The 18945-nt window shown below is 47.0% G+C and overlaps 2 protein-coding genes and 8 non-coding genes across 10 annotated transcripts; all 10 read right to left on the bottom strand.

Annotated features, from left to right (window-relative positions):
- Nucleotides 1-3442: 3442 nt before the first annotated feature.
- On the bottom strand, nucleotides 3443-4801 carry LOC119397355 (uncharacterized). Its single transcript, XM_037664788.2, has one exon. It carries the CDS (start codon nucleotides 4757-4759, stop codon nucleotides 3443-3445), a length of 1317 nt encoding a protein of 438 aa, XP_037520716.2. The 5' UTR covers nucleotides 4760-4801.
- Nucleotides 4802-10305: 5504 nt separating this feature from the next.
- Trnam-cau (transfer RNA methionine (anticodon CAU)) lies at nucleotides 10306-10377 on the bottom strand. The gene has a single exon. It is a non-coding gene; the product is annotated as a tRNA-Met (tRNA).
- Nucleotides 10378-10451: 74 nt separating this feature from the next.
- Nucleotides 10452-10523, bottom strand: Trnam-cau (transfer RNA methionine (anticodon CAU)). Its single transcript has one exon. It is a non-coding gene; the product is annotated as a tRNA-Met (tRNA).
- Nucleotides 10524-10597: 74 nt separating this feature from the next.
- Nucleotides 10598-10669, bottom strand: Trnam-cau (transfer RNA methionine (anticodon CAU)). Its single transcript has one exon. It is a non-coding gene; the product is annotated as a tRNA-Met (tRNA).
- Nucleotides 10670-11181: 512 nt separating this feature from the next.
- Trnam-cau (transfer RNA methionine (anticodon CAU)) lies at nucleotides 11182-11253 on the bottom strand. The gene has a single exon. It is a non-coding gene; the product is annotated as a tRNA-Met (tRNA).
- Nucleotides 11254-11473: 220 nt separating this feature from the next.
- Trnam-cau (transfer RNA methionine (anticodon CAU)) lies at nucleotides 11474-11545 on the bottom strand. Its single transcript has one exon. It is a non-coding gene; the product is annotated as a tRNA-Met (tRNA).
- A 366-nt stretch (nucleotides 11546-11911) lies between these two features.
- Nucleotides 11912-11983, bottom strand: Trnam-cau (transfer RNA methionine (anticodon CAU)). The gene has a single exon. It is a non-coding gene; the product is annotated as a tRNA-Met (tRNA).
- Nucleotides 11984-12057: 74 nt separating this feature from the next.
- Nucleotides 12058-12129, bottom strand: Trnam-cau (transfer RNA methionine (anticodon CAU)). Its single transcript has one exon. It is a non-coding gene; the product is annotated as a tRNA-Met (tRNA).
- Nucleotides 12130-15822: 3693 nt separating this feature from the next.
- Nucleotides 15823-17077, bottom strand: LOC119397926 (uncharacterized). Its single transcript, XM_037665231.2, has one exon. The coding sequence runs from the start codon at nucleotides 17031-17033 to the stop codon at nucleotides 15846-15848; it is 1188 nt and encodes a 395-aa protein (XP_037521159.1). The 5' UTR covers nucleotides 17034-17077; the 3' UTR covers nucleotides 15823-15845.
- An 86-nt stretch (nucleotides 17078-17163) lies between these two features.
- Nucleotides 17164-17235, bottom strand: Trnam-cau (transfer RNA methionine (anticodon CAU)). The gene has a single exon. It is a non-coding gene; the product is annotated as a tRNA-Met (tRNA).
- Between the last annotated feature and the right edge of the window lie 1710 nt (nucleotides 17236-18945).

Here is an 18945-nt window from a genome sequence, read left to right as displayed (position 1 = left end):
GCTCTATACACTTCAGCAATATGCCTTATATTTGCAATGAAGTTTTCTCGGACAGGACGCGTGTACTGGTCCATATGTCGGACAGCCATTGTAGTCTGCCAGATGCTGTGAAGACTAATTAACATAAACATGTCATATGGGACGTCGTCCTCATTATCCACACACAGAAAACGAATGCCATAGCTCGTAATGGGCAGCTCTTTTTTCAATGTTCTTTGAAGGATGTCCCAATGAAAGACTGCGTCCCAGCAATGAATAAATACATGCTCTATTGTCTCAGGTGTTTTACAAAGCAAACAATTGGTTGTCCATGGCACATCGATTCCCTTATCCGCTAACCATTGCTTTACGGGGAGCGTACCGGAATGAAGTTTAAAAAAGAATGTTTTTGCCCCTGCTTTCACGTTCATCCTTTTGACCCTTTTTAAAACGTCCTGTCCGGGACCTCCATTAAACACAGATCTGTACAAGGGTGTTGGTAACAGGACATCACGGAGATCTTTGTAGAGCTTCTTTCGTTTAACAGTGGAAAGATATTCGATAGAAAAACGGACTTTCAAAAATTCAAAAGATTGTATAACTTCTCTCAAAAAACCGGTCACATATCGGCACATATCATTGTTTGATGACACAACAAAATCTGGAATGCGCGAAGACAGTCTTACTTGTATCACAGTTTGCAGAAATTCATTTTTTTGATCTCGCAGGAACATAAAACGAGAGACAACTTGTCTTATAAATAAATGACATAAACCAACTCCTCCGTTGCGAACGGACTGGAATAAATTGGAACGACTTGTACGTTCCCATGACGATTTCCACACAAACACTGCAAAAATCCTATGAAATTTCTGCACATTAATGCGCGACATACAGATGACTTGCATGACGTACCATATTTTGGATATAAGGAACATGTTGCATACGGACGCACGCGCGAAAATAGACAAATCCCGACCACCCCAAGCGTTTGCCTTTTGCTTGAGTGTTTCTGCTTCACCCTTCCAGTAATCAGTGTTGTCACGATGGCTTTCCAAAGGTACACCAAGATACTTTAAGGGTTTACTTTCCCATTTTACGTTGAGGTATACCTCAGGTCTCATATCCCAATTACCGTACCAAAAGGCAGTTGTTTTGTCCCAATTAATTATGCTGCCCGTCATGTCACAAAATTTATTTGCCATGTAAACAACCTCACATATACTCTGTCTATCTTGGCAAAGTACCGCCACATCATCGGCGTAAGCAAGTAGCTTTATCTCCGCATTCTGTAACCGAAAGCCGTGGACACTTGTATTATTAATTATTGATAAACAAAAGGGTTCTAGGTAGATGGCAAATAACAATGCTGAGGCCGGACATCCTTGTCTGATAGAACTGAGTATTTCAATTTCCTCACTGAGCTGCCTATTGACTATCAGACGAGTTACACACTGCGAGTATGCCATCTTAAGACCATCCAAGATTATGTCACCAACTTCTACATGCTTCAACACACTGAACAATACTTCATGCGAGACACGATCGAAAGCTTTTTGTAAATCTAGTTGCATCATTGCTATTCGTTCTTCGAAGGCATCACAAATCTCTAGAACGCTTCTTACTATATGTATGTTTGTTGTAATGCTGCGACCTTTAATGCCACATGTCTGGTGTGTTCCTACAATCTTTTCGATGACATTCTGCATTCTCCTGGTTAAAACCTTCATGAATATTTTGTAATCAGTGTTCAAAAGGCTTATAGGTCGATATGATGCTACAGATTGTAGTTTGGTGCTATCATCTGTTTTCGGAATTAAGACAGTATGCGCTTGCGTGAAAGAGCACGGTAGTTTCTTCTTTTTATATGCTTCTACCATAACTTCGTTCAGCGCATCTGCTACTTCTTCTTTAAACGTTTTATAAAACTCAGCTCCGATTCCATCTGGGCCGGGCGTCTTTCCCGTGCTTAGGTCGTCGATAGCTTTTTTGATTTCCTGCACGCTGATAGGAGCCCCTAATCTTTCTTGTGTATCTGTGTCAAGCTTGGGCATGATAGGGAGAAAGACATCAGTAAAGCCTCTGGCCATCGGTACACGCTTGCCGAGCAGATCGCGATAATGTTCCACGAACGCTTCCATTATCTGAGATTTTTCACTTGTCAGCCTATCCTTGTGCATTATTTCCTTTACTTCTTTTCTTTGTGCATATTTCTTTTCGTCCCCCAGAGCTCTTTTTGTGGGTGTCTCGCCCATCCAAAGCTTTTCACTTCTAGTTCTTATTATAGCACCTTTATACTTCTGTCTGTCTAAAACTTCCAGTTTGTTTTTAGTATTTCTAATTTCTTCGGTAAACAAGCCCGGTTTCATACTTTCTTCCTCCAAGAGAGCTTGTAGTTGCCTTTGTAGGCTCCTTTCCTCCTGCTTCTTCTCAAAATTATTCTTAGTAGTTTGTTCTATCGCCTTCATTTTTACATCTTGTTTAAACGTTTCCCACTTCGCTTCCCAGTCGTCTTTTTGATTATCATATAGCTTCGTAAGGGCTTCGGTTACATCTCTGCCAAAAGTTTCACCCTTCAAGACATTATTGTTTAATTTCCACAGGTACCAGTTAAATTTATGTATCCTCTCCCTAGCACCAAGTGTAAAGCTAATCATACAGTGATCGCTGAAAGACACCGGTGTAACAATATAATCATCACAGCACATAACAAGGTCCATCGAGATGTACGCTCTATCTAACCGTGCGTGGCTTAGACCCTGAAAGTGCGTAAACTGAACTCTACCATTAGACATGCATAGGCCAACATCTTCCAATCCCTTCTCTGCAATCGATTCGTTCAAAATCACCGCGCTTTGATCACATAATTGGACCGGCTTGGCACGGTCTTCTTTCGCGCACACGCAGATAAAATCACCAACAAGTATTACATATTTGTCACATTCGAGTAAATTTCTTATTTCTTGAAAGAAAACTTTCCTTTCGCTCTCTCGGTTCGGGGCATACACACATATCACGCGCCATTCAAATTTCAAGAAAGAAAAATCACACACTACAAAACGTCCGTTATCACTGCTTATTACACTTCTTTCAACAGCACCCATAGATTTTCTGATGAAAAGGGCACATCCTCCTGATAATCCATTGGCGTGGGACACACAAACGTTATACATTGAGCGAAAGGTAAACACCATGCGATCATTATCCTCCTCAGTCGCTAATTTGGTTTCCTGCACAGCAATCACGTCGAATTCATGCTCCGAAAACAATCTACTCAATTGGTACTGCCGCTTTCTAGAAGCTAACCCGCGTACATTTATACTGGCAAAACGTACTGATCGCTCAAGTCTCACTGCCATTTTTTATGGTAGAAGTAAGTGCTCACCAAACAGTCTGCGCTGAATAACGCCTACTCAGTCATCAGGCACACCTTCTGGGCAGGGGGCGCGCACCTAGTGCGTCGTCAGGGGGGCGGCTTGGCCGGCCTCTTTTCCCCTTCTACGACGTTTGGCTTGACCATCAGCCGCTGCCTCCGAAAGACAGCCGCTTTCGCAGGCGGTTCTTGACTGCTTGCATCATTTGGTTCTGATGGCACTGCGTCTCGTGGTCTTTTCCCTCCCGTCCCGGGTTCTTCAGCGTCATGCCACTCCATGGCACAACCGTCGGAAGGTTCCTGGACAGTCTGAGTAGTTCTTTTGCTCTCACTCGTTTCAGCGGTCACATCCTTTGATACATGGGCCTCCTTTGCGCTCGTCGCTGATTCTGCGGCAGACTGCACACTCGCACTGTCAGCTGATTTTGCCATTTCTTTCACCTCCTTCATGCCTCCTGTACTTGGCGTGTCTCCTGCAGAAGTCACCTTGGCTTTCACCGGTGATTCTGCAATAGGTTGCCCCACCCTTGCACTTTCAGTTGACTTTGCCGCTTCTTTCTTCAACTGCGTCATGCCTGCCGTACTTGGTGTTTTCCCTGCAGAATCCGCCTTTGATTTCACCGATTCTTCGGCTTCGGCCTCGTCCATAGTGAGCTCGGATTTATCCGTGCCCCCGGTGTTCAAGGTAGCTGCCGCATACGTCCTCGTGCAGTTCGCTTGGGCATGACCAAAGCGTTTGCACGTGTCGCACCGCGGAACTCGACAGTCTTTTCTAATGTGGCCAATCTGCTGGCAGCGCAAACACCTCGGCGCTCTTCCGGGGGCCACGATAAGTGCGAGCTCCCCTCCAACTCGTAACTGGTGGGGTATATCGTCCAGCGTAACGTTAGCCTTGAGCCGGAGCGTCACGGTTCTTGTCATGGTATTCTGCTGCGTGTAGCCATCAATTCGCCATTTATCCATCCCTACGTCAACGACCGTCCCGTAAGGGATCAGCGCATTTCGGACGTCTTCTTCTCGCACGTGGTAGAGCAACCAATGCAGTTTCAGACGGACGTCGCGGTGGCTTGGGTCGATTACCATGCATTTGAGGCCTTTCACAGTCAATTGCGGTTCAGCTAAAAGTTTCTTCACACCTTCAGCGCTTTTACAGGTCACCGCCCACACGTGATTCATTTGATATGCGCCAAGCGCAAGAACCTCGGTGGGCGGGACACGTCGAAAAAGGGGTTCACGAAAATCTTCCGCGTGATAAGGCCTTCCTTTTACGTCTGCGTGCAGAAAAACAGTGTTCTGAACCACATACCCATTTGGCAGAGGGGGCAAAATGACGGCATAATCCTGTGGCATTTCAATCCTGGAACCGCGGCTAAGCTGGGCCGCCGATGCCGCTCCAACGGAGCTCATGATACACACGTCCGAACGCTTTCGCAACCGGAAGTGGAATCCCCCACTGCGCCACTCTGCTGCACGCTCGTTTCGCGCAATAATGTGCGTCATATAAATGTGTCGAGGAGTATAAAAGATAATACGTAAATGTTGTAGCAGAGCGTGGTTTCGATCCACGTACCTCTGGGTTATGGGCCCAGCACGCTTCCACTGCGCCACTCTGCTGCTTTTTTTTTTCTTTATTGCCGAAATCATATATTACAAGACATAAAACCTGGCAGCCAGACTTTGGCTACCGCGGGATTAAAAACTTTTCATCCATACCAATACATCGAGTACAGAGATCCAGTCTGGCGGATCGGCAAGAGCGCGATACACATCTCGCAGACGCACGACACTTTCAATGAAATGTTCGCGAACAGGGCGTATATCTATATCAACATGCTGATATTGCGTTCTCGTTTTCCACAAGGCGTGAAGTCCCAGGACCATGATAACATCGTACGGAAAGCCCCCGGATACGTCTACCGGCAAGAAACGAATGCCATAAGGGTCAAGGGGTAGTTGTTTCTTTAATGTGCGTTGAAGCCCATCCCAATGAAATATTGGGTCCCAACAGTCTAGAAATACATGTTCAATCGTTTCCGGTTTTTTACATAAGATGCAGTCAGTGGTCCAGGGTATAAAGATGCCTTTATCTTGTAGCCAGGTTTTAACAGCGAGTGTGTTTGTGTGCAACTGAAAGAAGAATGTTTTAACTGATGGTTGTATAGGCATTTTCTTTACTCGTTTGAGCACATCCTGTCCGGCGCCTCCGCGATGTGGGAAACGATACAAGGGCTCTGGTAGCATGTTTTCCACTAGGTCCTTATATAGCTTTTTCTTCTTAACATTAAATAAATAATCTAATGAAAATCGTGCGTTCAGCAACCTGAACGAGAGAACCACCTCGCGCAGGTACCCGGTTACAGAACCGTTGATCATTTCGCGCGACGACGCTATAAGTTCCGGGAGTAGTCGCCGTAGCCTCGTTTGTATGATAGTGCGGAGGAACGGGTGATTTTGATCCCGTAAATACATAAATCGCGACACAACCTGTCGCAAAAACGAATGGACAAGACCAAGGCCACCTTTCTTAACAGGGCGGAACAAATTCATTCTACTAGTCCGCTCCCAAGTGGACGCCCAAATAAAAACAGCAAAAACGCGGTGAAGTTTTTGTATGCTAACTCGCGATGCACATAACACATTCATCACATACCAGATTTTGGAGATCAGAAAAATGTTACAGACAGTGGCTCGTGAAAAAATAGACAATTGCCTGCCTTGCCACGCAGTAGACTTTTCTTTTGCACTTCGCGCCTGGTCAGACCAGTGCGCTTCTGGATCACGGTAAGATTCAAGTGGCACGCCTAGGTAACGTGTTGGAATTGCCGACCAGCGTAACCGAGAGTAATGCTCTGGGGTAACATCCCAGTCACCATGCCAAAACCCGTAACTCTTATCCCAGTTTATTTGGGCACCGGTGCAGTCACAAAAGTCGCATACAATATTAGTGGCTTGTTTGATGCTCTCCCTATCTGAGCAGAACACAGCAACATCATCTGCGTAAGCCAAAACTTTGACGTGTGCTGTCTCCAGCCTGAAGCCCGTAATAGCTTCCGTGTGGTCAATGGCCAAACAGAGCGGTTCGAGATAAAGTGCAAAAAGCAAAGGCGACAAAGGACATCCCTGCCTCACTGAGGAGCGGACGTTCACGCTCTCCGTAAGTTCTCCGTTTACTATAATACGCATGGTGCAGTCCGTGTACGCCATTCTGACGCCTTCTAGTATTACATGGCCAACATTTGAATGTTTGAGAATGTCCAATAAAATCTCGTGCGAGACTCGGTCAAAAGCTTTCGCCAGGTCGAGCTGCATCATTGCCACGCGCTCGCCTAGAGCGTCACAACATTCAAGAACACTTCGTGCGACGTGAATGTTTGTCGCTATGCTGCGGCCTTTAATACCGCAAGTCTGGTGTGGCCCTACCAGCTTTGCAATAACCCCCTGGAGTCTTTTGGCTAATACTTTCATAAATATTTTGTAGTCCACGTTGGTGAGGCTGATAGGACGATAAGAGCCCACGGAGAGACGTTTTTCGGGGTCATCACTCTTGGGTATCAGCACAACGTGCGACCTTCTGAATGAAAGCGGAACTCGCTTACGGTCGTAAGCTTCAGCGAAAACTCCAAGCAACACAGGAGCTACCTTAAATTTAAAAGCTTTATAGAAGGCGGCCCCTAGGCCATCGGGCCCGGGCGCCTTGCCCAGCGTCAAGTCGCCGATTGCGTCCTCGATTTCTCGTAGAGAAATCTGCACCTCCAAACGTGCTTTAACTTCGTCGTCTAGCCTCGGCATAAAAGGTAAAAATCTCTCCCGAAATCCTTCCATAGTGTTCCTTTGTTGTCCAAGCAGATAAGTAAAATGATCGGCTATCACGCGCATGATGACCTTCCTATCCGACGTGACATCGTTGCCACTAGCTATTTGACGGATTTCTTTCTGGCACGCATATTTCTTTTCATCAGACAACGCGCGTTTTGTTGGCCTTTCACCGACCCACAATTTTTCCGCTCTTGTTCGTATTATCGCGGCCTTGTACTTCTCAGCGTCAATTTGCTCCAGCTGACTCTTCACGTCTCTCATTTCCTTCCTAAAAACACCAGGTTGGATGTTTTCCATGCAGGTAAAGTATTCAAGCCGCTCACGAAGCTCACGTTCACTTTGGTTCCGCTTATGCTTGAGTATGCTACTTCTTTCTATGGCAGCTATTTTGACTCTCTGTTTAAACTCCTCCCATTCGGCAGCAAGATTTATTGACTGCGAGGCGTGTAGCTTCTCCAGTTCGTCGGTTACTACGCTTACGAAATTATCGTCCTCTAGGAGCTTCACATTAAATTTCCAGAGGTTCCAATTTAAATGTGGTTTCGCCTGCACTCTGCCAAAGCCGGCAATAACCAAACAGTGGTCGCTGAAGGAAATAGGTTTCACTTCGTACGCAGTGCACAGCACAACAAGTTCGGCTGAGGCATAGATTCTGTCCAATCTTGCATGGCTATCTCGCTGAAAATGGGTGTAAGTCGGGCGAGTACTATTGGAAAAAACGCCGCCCACGTCATCTAAACCGCGGTCATGTACTATCTCCGATAACAACTCGGCGCTTTTATCGTGAATACGGCTCTTTTTGGACCGGTCTTCAGCTGCACAAACACAGTTGAAATCGCCTAGGAGTATTATCACTTTTTCACAGTTTAGATACGTTAGAAACCTTTCAAAAAAAATTGTGCGATTTCTTTCGACATTCGGTGCGTAAGCACAGACAACGCGGTAACTCGTACCCGAAAGACTAAAATCTACCACTAAAAGGCGGCCAGATTGGCACGACTCAACCGTTTGTACGCAACTACCAAAGTCATTACGTATGAAAACAGCACAGCCGCCCGAACTGCCAACAGCGTGACAAAATTGTACATTGAAATGAGGACGAAAAACGGATACCATTCGGTCGGCAACCTCCTGGCTTTCTATTTTGGTCTCCTGAACTGCGACCAAGTCCAAATCGTTTTCGAGCAGTAAGCGGCTTAATTGGCACTGTCGCCTTCTAGCGCTTAACCCTCGTACATTCAGGGTTGCTACGCGCAAACTCGCTTTTGTTAGCTGGGCCATGGCTGCAAAGGAGGTTGCCCTTCCGAATGGTGTCCTTTGCGAAGAACAAACCAGAGGTGAAACTTATTGCGATATTCTTCTCGCGGATGACACCGCGAAACAAAACCCGGCCAGTGGCCGTGAAGCTGTCCCGTTTGAAGAGCAAAGCAAACAGAGTGATCCACATTGTAGCTTTTTCCTACACCATTTTCGGCCCAAACCCACCCCTCCCCTCCCCCTCCTTTACCCGACATAAAAACCATCTCTTACGAAGGCGGATTGCCCGCCCGCCGTGGTTCGCCCGGAATGTTAGGTCGCGGTCTAAATGGAGAGCGTCTTACACCTGGCGTTTTCGTCGGTGGCTCGCCGCCTCCACCATCGTCCCGCTGCGACTCACTGTCGACGGTGCTCTCATGCGGCCGCTTTCCGGCCATCGGGCTCCCTTCGCCGTGTGAAGAAACCATACACTTCTCGCCGGATTCAATCACGCTCACCGGAGGCTGCACTTCTTGGGGCGTATCCCGTCTAGTCGGTGCAGTGTCGACGCCTTTGACGGGCTCATGCTGGTCCTTGGAGGCTTCGTCGACTTGCCGCTTATCACGCTCGCCCTCCGGAACAGAGGACGATGTAGATGGCTGTGTTTCACGGGCGTTTGTCTGAGGCGTCGCCTCTTCCAAGTCAGCCTCGTCCATGAGCAGGTCGGTGGTGTCGTCGCTGCCCCCGGGCCCTGTCACGCTGGTGTACGTTCGTTCACACTGGCCGTCTTCGTGACCGAATCGCCGACAAAAGCCACATCGCGGAATGCGGCACTCGCGGCGGATGTGGCCTGTGCCCCGGCAGCGAAGGCAGAGCGGGGCCCTGCCCGGCACAACAACAAGGGCGTGCTCACCGGACACACTTAACTGGTGTGGCAAGTCGTCGATTTTGACGCCGGAGTGCAGCTTCAGAGTCACAAGCCTCGTTGTAGACCCTTTGTCGGTCAATCCCCCGGCCCTCCAGCGCTCCCTGACGATGTCGGTGACTTTACCGAAAGGCGTGAAGGCAAGGCGCACGTCCTCGTCAGGCACACTGTGGAGCAGCCAGTGAACCTTCATTCGGACGTCCCTGTTGGCCGGGTCGATGACGATACAGCGCTTGCTTTTAACTTGCAGTTCACCGATGCTGACCAGCTTCTTCACCGTTTCAGCGTCCTTGAAGGTGACCGCCCACACATGGCTCATGCGGTACGCCCCCAAGGCGACTACCTCGGGGAGTACCGAATGTTGAGCCAGAGCGTCGCGAAAGTCTTCTACCCGGTAGGGCCGAGCACTGACGTCCGCGTGCAAAAACACGGTATTTAAAATAAACCGACCTGTGGGCAAACTGGGCAGAACAACCTGGTATTCGTTTTCCATTGCAGATAACCTGTTTCCGCGACCGAGCTTGGCCGCTATCGCCGCTCCGTCGGAGCTCATGAAAACACGTCCGTACGCTGTCGCGGCCGGAAGTGGAATCCCCTGCGCCACTCTGCTGCACTCTCGTTTCGCGCAATAATGTGCGTCATATAAATGTGTCGAGGAGTATAAAAGATAATACGTAAATGTTGTAGCAGAGCATGGTTTCGATCCACGGACCTCTGGGTTATGGGCCCAGCACGCTTCCACTGCGCCACTCTGCTGCACGCTCGTTTCGCGCAATAATGTGCGTCATATAAATGTGTCGATGAGTATAAAAGATAATACGTAAATGTTGTAGCAGAGCGTGGTTTTGATCCACGGACCTCTGGGTTATGGGCCCAGCACGCTTCCACTGCGCCACTCTGCTGCACGCTCGTTTCGCGCAATAATGTGCGTCATATAAATGTGTCGAGGAGTATAAAAGAAAATAGGTAAATGTTGTAGCAGAGCGTGGTTTCGATCCACGGACCTCTGGGTTATGGGCCCAGCACGCTTCCACTGCGCCACTCTGCTGCACGCTCGTTTCGCGCAATAATGTGCGTCATATAAATGTGTCGAGGAGTATAAAAGAAAATACGTAAATGTTGTAGCAGAGCGTGGTTTCGATCCACGGACCTCTGGGTTATGGGCCCAGCACGCTTCCACTGCGCCACTCTGCTGCACGCTCGTTTCGCGCAATAATGTGCGTCATATAAATGTGTCGAGGAGTATAAAAGAAAATAGGTAAATGTTGTAGCAGAGCGTGGTTTCGATCCACGGACCTCTGGGTTATGGGCCCAGCACGCTTCCACTGCGCCACTCTGCTGCACTCTCGTTTCGCGCAATAATGTGCGTCATATAAATGTGTCGAGGAGTATAAAAGAAAATAGGTAAATGTTGTAGCAGAGCGTGGTTTCGATCCACGGACCTCTGGGTTATGGGCCCAGCACGCTTCCAATGCGCCACTCTGCTGCCCTCTCGTTTCGCGCAATAATGTGCGTGATATAAATGTGTCGAGGAGTATAAAAGAAAATACGTAAATGTTGTAGCAGAGCGTGGTTTCGATCCACGGACATCTGGGTTATGGGCCCAGCACGCTTCCACTGCGCCACTCTGCTGCACGCTCGTTTCGCGCAATAATGTGCGTCATATAAATGTGTCGAGGAGTATAAAAGAAAATAGGTAAATGTTGTAGCAGACCGTGGTTTCGATCCACGGACCTCTGGGTTATGGGCCCAGCACGCTTCCACTGCGCCACTCTGCTGCACGCTCGTTTCGCGCAATAATGTGCGTCATATAAATGTGTCGAGGAGTATAAAAGATAATACGTAAATGTTGTAGCAGAGCGTGGTTTCGATCCACGGACCTCTGGGTTATGGGCCCAGCACGCTTCCACTGCGCCACTCTGCTGCACTCTCGTTTCGCGCAATAATGTGCGTCATATAAATGTGTCGAGGAGTATAAAAGATAATACGTAAATGTTGTAGCAGAGCATGGTTTCGATCCACGGACCTCTGGGTTATGGGCCCAGCACGCTTCCACTGCGCCACTCTGCTGCACGCTCGTTTCGCGCAATAATGTGCGTCATATAAATGTGTCGAGGAGTATAAAAGATAATACGCAAATGTTGTAGCAGAGCGTGGTTTCGATCCACGGACCTCTGGGTTATGGGCCCAGCACGCTTCCACTGCGCCACTCTGCTGCACGCTCGTTTCGCGCAATAATGTGCGTCATATAAATGTGTCGAGGAGTATAAAAGAAAATACGTAAATGTTGTAGCAGAGCATGGTTTCGATCCACGGACCTCTGGGTTATGGGCCCAGCACGCTTCCACTGCGCCACTCTGCTGCACGCTCGTTTCGCGCAATAATGTGCGTCATATAAATGTGTCGAGGAGTATAAAAGATAATACGTAAATGTTGTAGCAGAGCGTGGTTTCGATTCACGGACCTCTGGGTTATGGGCCCAGCACGCTTCCACTGCGCCACTCTGCTGCACTCTCGTTTCGCGCAATAATGTGCGTTATATAAATGTGTCGAGGAGTATAAACGAAAATACGTAAATGTTGTAGCAGAGCGTGGTTTCGATCCACGGACCTCTGGGTTATGGGCCCAGCACGCTTCCACTGCGCCACTCTGCTGCACGCTCGTTTCGCGCAATAATGTGCGTCATATAAATGTGTCGAGGAGTATAAAAGAAAATACGTAAATGTTGTAGCAGAGCGTGGTTTCGATCCACGGACCTCTGGGTTATGGGCCCAGCACGCTTCCACTGCGCCACTCTGCTTTTTTTTTCTTTATTGCCTTGACTCAAAAAGTACATAAAAAATGAAGTGTACAACAATGCAAAAGGTCAGATCACTAGCAGTTGGCTAGATCGTTTATATTAAAAAGTACTTAGCTTTAACAAGTTCATCTAGAACTGTTATCCACTCTGGGGGATCACTTAGTGCCTTAAACACATCGCGCAAATAGATTACTTCTTCCAAAAAGTAATGATTTGCCGGAAACACTTTCAAATGCGCATGTCTGACGTCCATTCTCGTACGCCAGACACTATGCATACACATAAGCATAAACATATCGCATGGCGCTTCATCACCTACCGCGCATGGCAGGTAGCGAATTCCGAAAGGGCTTAAAGGCAAGTCTTTTTTTAAAGTCCGTTGAAGCACATCCCAAAAGAAAATCGAGTCATGACAGTCCAGAAATATGTGGTCGATGGTTTCCGGTTTTCTGCAAATAAGACAGTCAACCGACCATGGAACAAAGAGGCCTTTGCTCTGCAACCATGGCTTTGTAGGGAGGGTTCCCGTGTGCAGTTGAAAAAAGAAAGATTTCATTGACGGTTTCACTGGCATTCGTTTTACCCGTTTGAGCACATCACGTTCAGGACCCAAGTGGTATAATCCCCGATACATTGGAACCGGCAAAAAAACATCTAGCAGATCTCTATACAAACGTTTACGCGCTACAACCGCTAAGTACTGTAAGGAAAACCTTGCCTTAAGAATCTCCATTGAGGCTACAACTTCACGTAAAAAGGCAGACAATTTCGCTGTTCCTAAGGAATGCGTTGAAATTACGTAGTCTTGCAATGAATCTCGTAATCGCACTTGGATTACCGAGCGAAGAAAAGGGTCACTCTGGTCCCGTAAGAAAAGAAATCTTGTTACAATCTGCTTGAAAAATAAATGAGATAACGCGAGACCACCGTTTTTAACCCGAAGAAAAAGATTGGATCGGCTCGTGCGCTCCCAAGCTGATCCCCAGATAAACACTGCAAAAACCCTGTGCAGCTTTTGAACTGATACTCTAGCCATGCTTAAAACGTGTAGCACATAATAGACTTTAGCGATCAGAAAGACGTTACAAACAGCTGCTCGTGCAAACATGGAAAAATTATGTCCACCCCACTTTTCTGTTTGCAGTTTTACTCTTTTTGCTTCGTCTGTCCAATAGTCTTTACTTCCATTGTATTGATTGAGAGGCGCTCCTAAATAGTTTCCAGGGATTGTGCTGAAAGGTATACTGCCTACCATATCTGGAGTATGCCCCCAGTTTCCGTGCCAGAAGCCGAGACATTTTGTCCAGCTAATCATGCTTCCAGTTGCATTACAGAAATCCTTAGCCTCTTCAATGATTTCTTGAACACTCTGCTCATCTGTGCAAAAGACAGCTACGTCATCCGCATAAGCGAGTACTATGACTTCACTATTGAAAAAAGTGTAGCCATGAATACTTGGATTCCCAAGAACCTTTAAACAAAAGGGTTCTAAATACAGATCAAAAAGGAGGGACGACAGAGAGCATCCCTGTTTAACAGAGGCTTCAATTGCAATACATTCACTCAATTTTCTGTTTATCACCAACCGCGCTGTGCATTTGTCATATACCATTCTAACGCCATCCAGAATTACTGATCCCACATTCACATGTTCCAGTATTAAAAACAATATCTCGTGTATCACTCTATCAAAAGCCTTATTTAAGTCTAGCTGAATCATTGCACTTCGACATTCCATGGCATCACAACATTCGAGAACTGTTCTTGCTATGTGAATATTTGTAAAAATGGATCTGCCTTTAATTCCACAGGTCTGGTGAGGACCAACAAGGGACTTTATCACACTTTGTAAGCGGCGAGCTAAAACTTTCATGTAGACCTTGTAATCGGTGTTTGTTAAGCTTATCGGTCTATATGCTTCTACTGAAAGCAGTTTCGATGGTTCTTTAGTTTTGGGAATCAGTATAACGTGAGATGTTCGAAAAGACGAAGGTGTAAGTTTCTTATCATAGCATTCAAGTATAACTCGATGCAGCGCTTCTGCCAATTCGCTTTTAAAAAACTTGTACACCGCGGCTCCAAGACCATCTGGCCCAGGAGACTTCCCGGAGCTCAGGTCTTCTATGGCTTGCTCAACTTCTGAGACCGTTATCGGCCTTTCAAGTGATAGCCTTATTTCATCATCTAGTTTAGGCATTAGTGACAAAAACACATTCCTAAATCTTTCGGTGTCACATGTTTTAAGGCTGAAAAGGTTTCTGTAGTATTCGGTGAAAGCAAGCTCTATTTGTTCAGTCTCGCGGGTAATGCTGTCCCGAAAACGAATTTCGCTAATTTCCTTCGACAAGGCATGTATTTTCTCTTCACTGAGTGCTCGCTTGGTGGGCGTCTCACCCAACCAAAGCCGCTCACACCTAGCCCTTATCATCGCTCCGCGGTACCTTTCCGTATCTATCGCCTCAAGCTTCGCCTTTACTTCTTTTATTTCTTTCATGAACAAGCCAGGTTTGCTGCTTTCTGCATCGAGCATGTACTCTAGCGTGCTAAGCAGTTGCTTTTCTTGCTGCTTTTCTTTTTGCCTTAACACGCTCGCTCTTTCCAAGGCGGCGATCTTGAATTCGCATTTAAATTGTTCCCAAAGTCCCATGAAATTACTTGTTTGATTCGACAGCATATCCTCGATATACTTCTTTATCTTTTCAACAAAAATTTCATCCTCTAGTAATTTGCTGTTGAATTTCCACAGCTCCCAGCTAAACCTCGACACCTTTTTCTTAGTTCCTAAGGTAACCATCACTAATGAATGATCAGTGAAACTAACATATTGTGTAGCATAATGGGAGCAGAGAGGCACCAGGCTTAAAGGAACATATATTCTATCCAATCTAGCATGAGTGTTGCCTTGAAAGTGAGTGTATTTTGCTTTCTGGACATGTGCCAGCACTGAACCTATATCTTCGAGTTCATTTTTATCTGTCATTTCTCGTAACACATCCGCGCTCTTATCTCTCTGGTTGTGGTTGTTCGTTCTGTCTTCAGGTCTACAGACACAATTGAAATCCCCAAGCAAAAACACATTTCTTCCACATTCTAGTATAGGGCGAATACTATTAAAAAAAACTTCTCGGTCACTCACTCTATTCGGTGCATAAATGCAAACTACACGCACAGGATTTCCAAAAGTATTAATATCACAAACAATCATGCGGCCGCTTTCACAAGATAACACTGACTCGACAATGCCAACGCTTTTGCGGATAAATATAGCACAGCCTCCAGACCTTCCAACTGCGTGACTTACACATACATTATATCTTTCACGAAATACTTGAACCATTCGATCAGTTAGTTCTTCGCTTTCAATTTTGGTCTCCTGGACCGCTAACAAATCGATTTCATTTTCTAACATAATACGACTTAGTTGACACTGCCGCCTTCGCGCAGAAAGACCTCTTGTGTTGAGTGTTGCGATACGCAGGGGATTTGTAATGTTCATAGCCATTCTAAGTTGTGATTAACACAAAAGAAAATAAATTTACTCACGTCTGTATGTCGAGCAGTGCAACACAGGCTTATCGATGGTCACAGTGACACGTTTGATGTTCATGATAATTCTAGTGCACCCCACGCATGTACTACACTTATCTGAGTGACAGAAAAGCAAAAGAAAGAAAAAAAGGGGGGGCAGGGGAGGGGGAGGTGGGAAGGGCCCGCCGCTATGTAGCCGGCGGTATTGAAGTAGTCCGTCGGGCAACGTTCAGATTGGGCGCAGGTTTCAAAGACTGTCGTCGGGAGGCTGCAGTCTTTGTGGGAGGTTCCCCACTGCCCCCGGGCGCACAAGTCGAAGATTCCTCGCTCTCTTCTCGAGTCCTCTTTCCAGGTCCGCTGGCTGCTGCCATGTCAACATCGGTGATTTTCGAGTTCTCTTCCCCGTCGGGCGATGAGACTTCTGGGGGGTTGTCGACGTGCTTTTCCTCATTCTGTGATGTTACTGGCTTCTCAGCCGTAGCGTCGGGTTCGGGGACTTTCTTCGGCTCAGATTTATTAACGTCTTCGCACGGAGTGTGCAAACCTACCAGTGCCGTCATTTTTCTTTCTTCGCTGTGTCCTCGCGTGGCTTCTTCTGAATCAGCCGCATCCATCATGTGCTCGGACAATGCGTCTCCCCGGGCCGGGCCTGCTACGCTTGCATAGGAGCGCACGCACTGGGTCTCGTCGTGGCCGTAGCGACGACAGAGCCCGCAACGTGGAACACGGCACTCGCGACGTATGTGACCGATGCCGCGGCATCGGAGGCAGAGCGGGGCTCTGCCTGGGACGTGAACGAGTGCGACATCTTCAGCGACTCGCAGCTGATGAGGCAAATCATCAATGGTAACGCCCACTTTCAGTTTCAAGGTTACTGAGCGTGTGGTTGACCCTTTATCCATGCAGCCTTTCACCTTCCATTTGTCTCGTGAAATTTCTGTCACCTTTCCGAAGGGTGCCAATGCCGTTCGCACGTCGTCGTCGGGCACACCATGCAGTAACCAGTAAAGCTTCAGTCGAACGCCTCGGTCACAAGGGTCAATGACCATGCAGCGCTCATCCTTGACAGCAATGGCTTCTGTTGCAAGCATCTTCTTTTTCCCTTCCTCATCTTTAAACGTTACTGCCCACAGGTGATTCATCTGGTAGGCCCCTAGGGCAACCACCTCGGGCAGGAGCGACATCTTGTCAAGGGCGTCTCGGAAATGTTCTACACGATAAGGCCGTGCCTTTAGGCAACCGTGCAAAAAAACGGTATTCAAAACTGATTCACCTGTGGGCAGATGTGGCAAAACAACCTGATAATCTTCAGCGGGCTTTTCAACAGTCCTGATTCCGCGGCCTTGGGCCGCTGTAGCCGCTCCGAGGGAGCTCATCTTTACACGTCCGTTCACTGTGGTGGCCGGAAGTGGAATCCCTGCGCCACTCAGCTGCACTCTCGTTTCGCGCAATAATGTGCGTCATATAAATGTGCCGAGGAGTATAAAAGAAACTACGTAAAAGTTGTAGCAGAGCGTGGTTTCGATCCACGGACCTCTGGGTTATGGGCCCAGCACGCTTCCACTGCGCCACTCTGCTGCACTCTCGTTTCGCGCAATAATGTGCGTCATATAAATGTGTCGAGGAGTATAAAAGAAAATACGTAAAAGTTGTAGCAGAGTGTGGTTTCGATCCACGGACCTCTGGATTATGGGCCCAGCACGCTTCCACTGCGCCACTCTGCTGCACTCTCGTTTCGCGCAATAATGTGCGTCATATAAATGTGTCGAGGAGTATAAAAGAAACTACGTAAAAGTTGTAGCAGAGCGTGGTTTCGATCCACGGACCTCTGTGTTATGGGCCCAGCACGCTTCCACTGCGCCACTCTGCTTTTTTTTTTCTTTATTGCCACCTTTGCACATAACAGAAATTTACAAGCACTTCGTAACCAGTCTAAAATCACCAGCCTGGCTGCGACTGGTTTTATTTAAAAGCGCTTCATTGCAGCCAACTCATCTAATAACGACACCCATTCGGGTTGTTCGTCCTTAGACTTGTACACATCTCGTATGTATACAATGCTTTCTGTGAAATATTCATGCGCAGATCGGGCATCTTTATCTACATGGCGCACAGCCATTCTTGTTCGCCACACGCTGTGAAGCACAAGCAACATAAACATGTCATAAGGCGCACCATCTTGATTTTCCGTAGCCAAAAATCTAATACCGTATGGCGTGATTGGCAAGTCCTTTTTCAAGGTGCGCTGCAAAATGTCCCACAGAAAAACAGCGTCCCAACAGTCAAGAAAAATGTGGTTGATAGTCTCGGGTTTTTTGCAGATAAGGCAATCTATCGACCACCGGCACGAAGAAACCCTTCTCTTGTAGCCACGGTTTTACCGGCAATGTTTCGCTGTGCAGCTGGAAGAAGAATGTCTTTGCGCTTGCACGTACGGTCATCATTTTTACCCTCTTAAATACGTCACGCTCATGGCCAACATGATATATCGCTCTGTAGATGGGCTGAGGTAACATAACGTCACGTAAATCTCTGTAGAGACGCTTTCTCGTTACATCAGATAAGTAGTCTGATGAAAACCGCACCTTCAATATTTCGTATGCCATCACTACTTCTCTTAAATATCCACGCAGGTTACATTTTGCAGACACATTTGATACCACATAATCAGGAATCTTGTCACACAGTACAATTTGCATAAACGTTCGCAGAAAAGGGTTACATTGGTCACGCAAAAAAATAAATCTTGACACAATTTGCTTCAGAAACAGATGAGCCAATCCTAGACCACCATTTTTGGAAGAATGAAATAAGTTTGTCCGGCTAGTACGCTCCCATACCGACCCCCAAACAAAAACTGCTAAAACTCTATGCAATTTTTGCACATTTGCTCGTGTCATGAAGAGGAACTGCAGGACATACCATACTTTACAAATAATTAACCAATTACATGCAGTCGCTCTAGAAAACATAGAAAGTTCCATACCATGCCAGCTTTGAGTCTTTTCACGTGTACATTCACATATCTCCTTCCAATAATCATTTGTGTCTCTGTAATGCTGCAGGGGGACACCAAGGTACTTAGTTGGTACAATTGACCATCTCATATTTGCATAGTTTTGCGGGGTGGTCTCCCAAGATCCGTGCCACAAGCCTAGGCATTTATCCCAGTTTACTGCACTACCTGTGAACTTGCCAAACGAGACCACATCACGTATCACTTCACTGACACTTTCTTTATCGCGACAAAACACAGCAATGTCATCTGCATATGTTAACATTTTGACT

This window comes from Rhipicephalus sanguineus, chromosome 6 (genome assembly GCF_013339695.2).
Source record: "Rhipicephalus sanguineus isolate Rsan-2018 chromosome 6, BIME_Rsan_1.4, whole genome shotgun sequence".
Taxonomy (NCBI): Eukaryota; Metazoa; Arthropoda; class Arachnida; order Ixodida; family Ixodidae; genus Rhipicephalus; species Rhipicephalus sanguineus.
The sequence above is the reverse complement of the archived record's forward strand: the minus strand, read 5'-3'. Positions and strand labels throughout refer to the sequence as shown.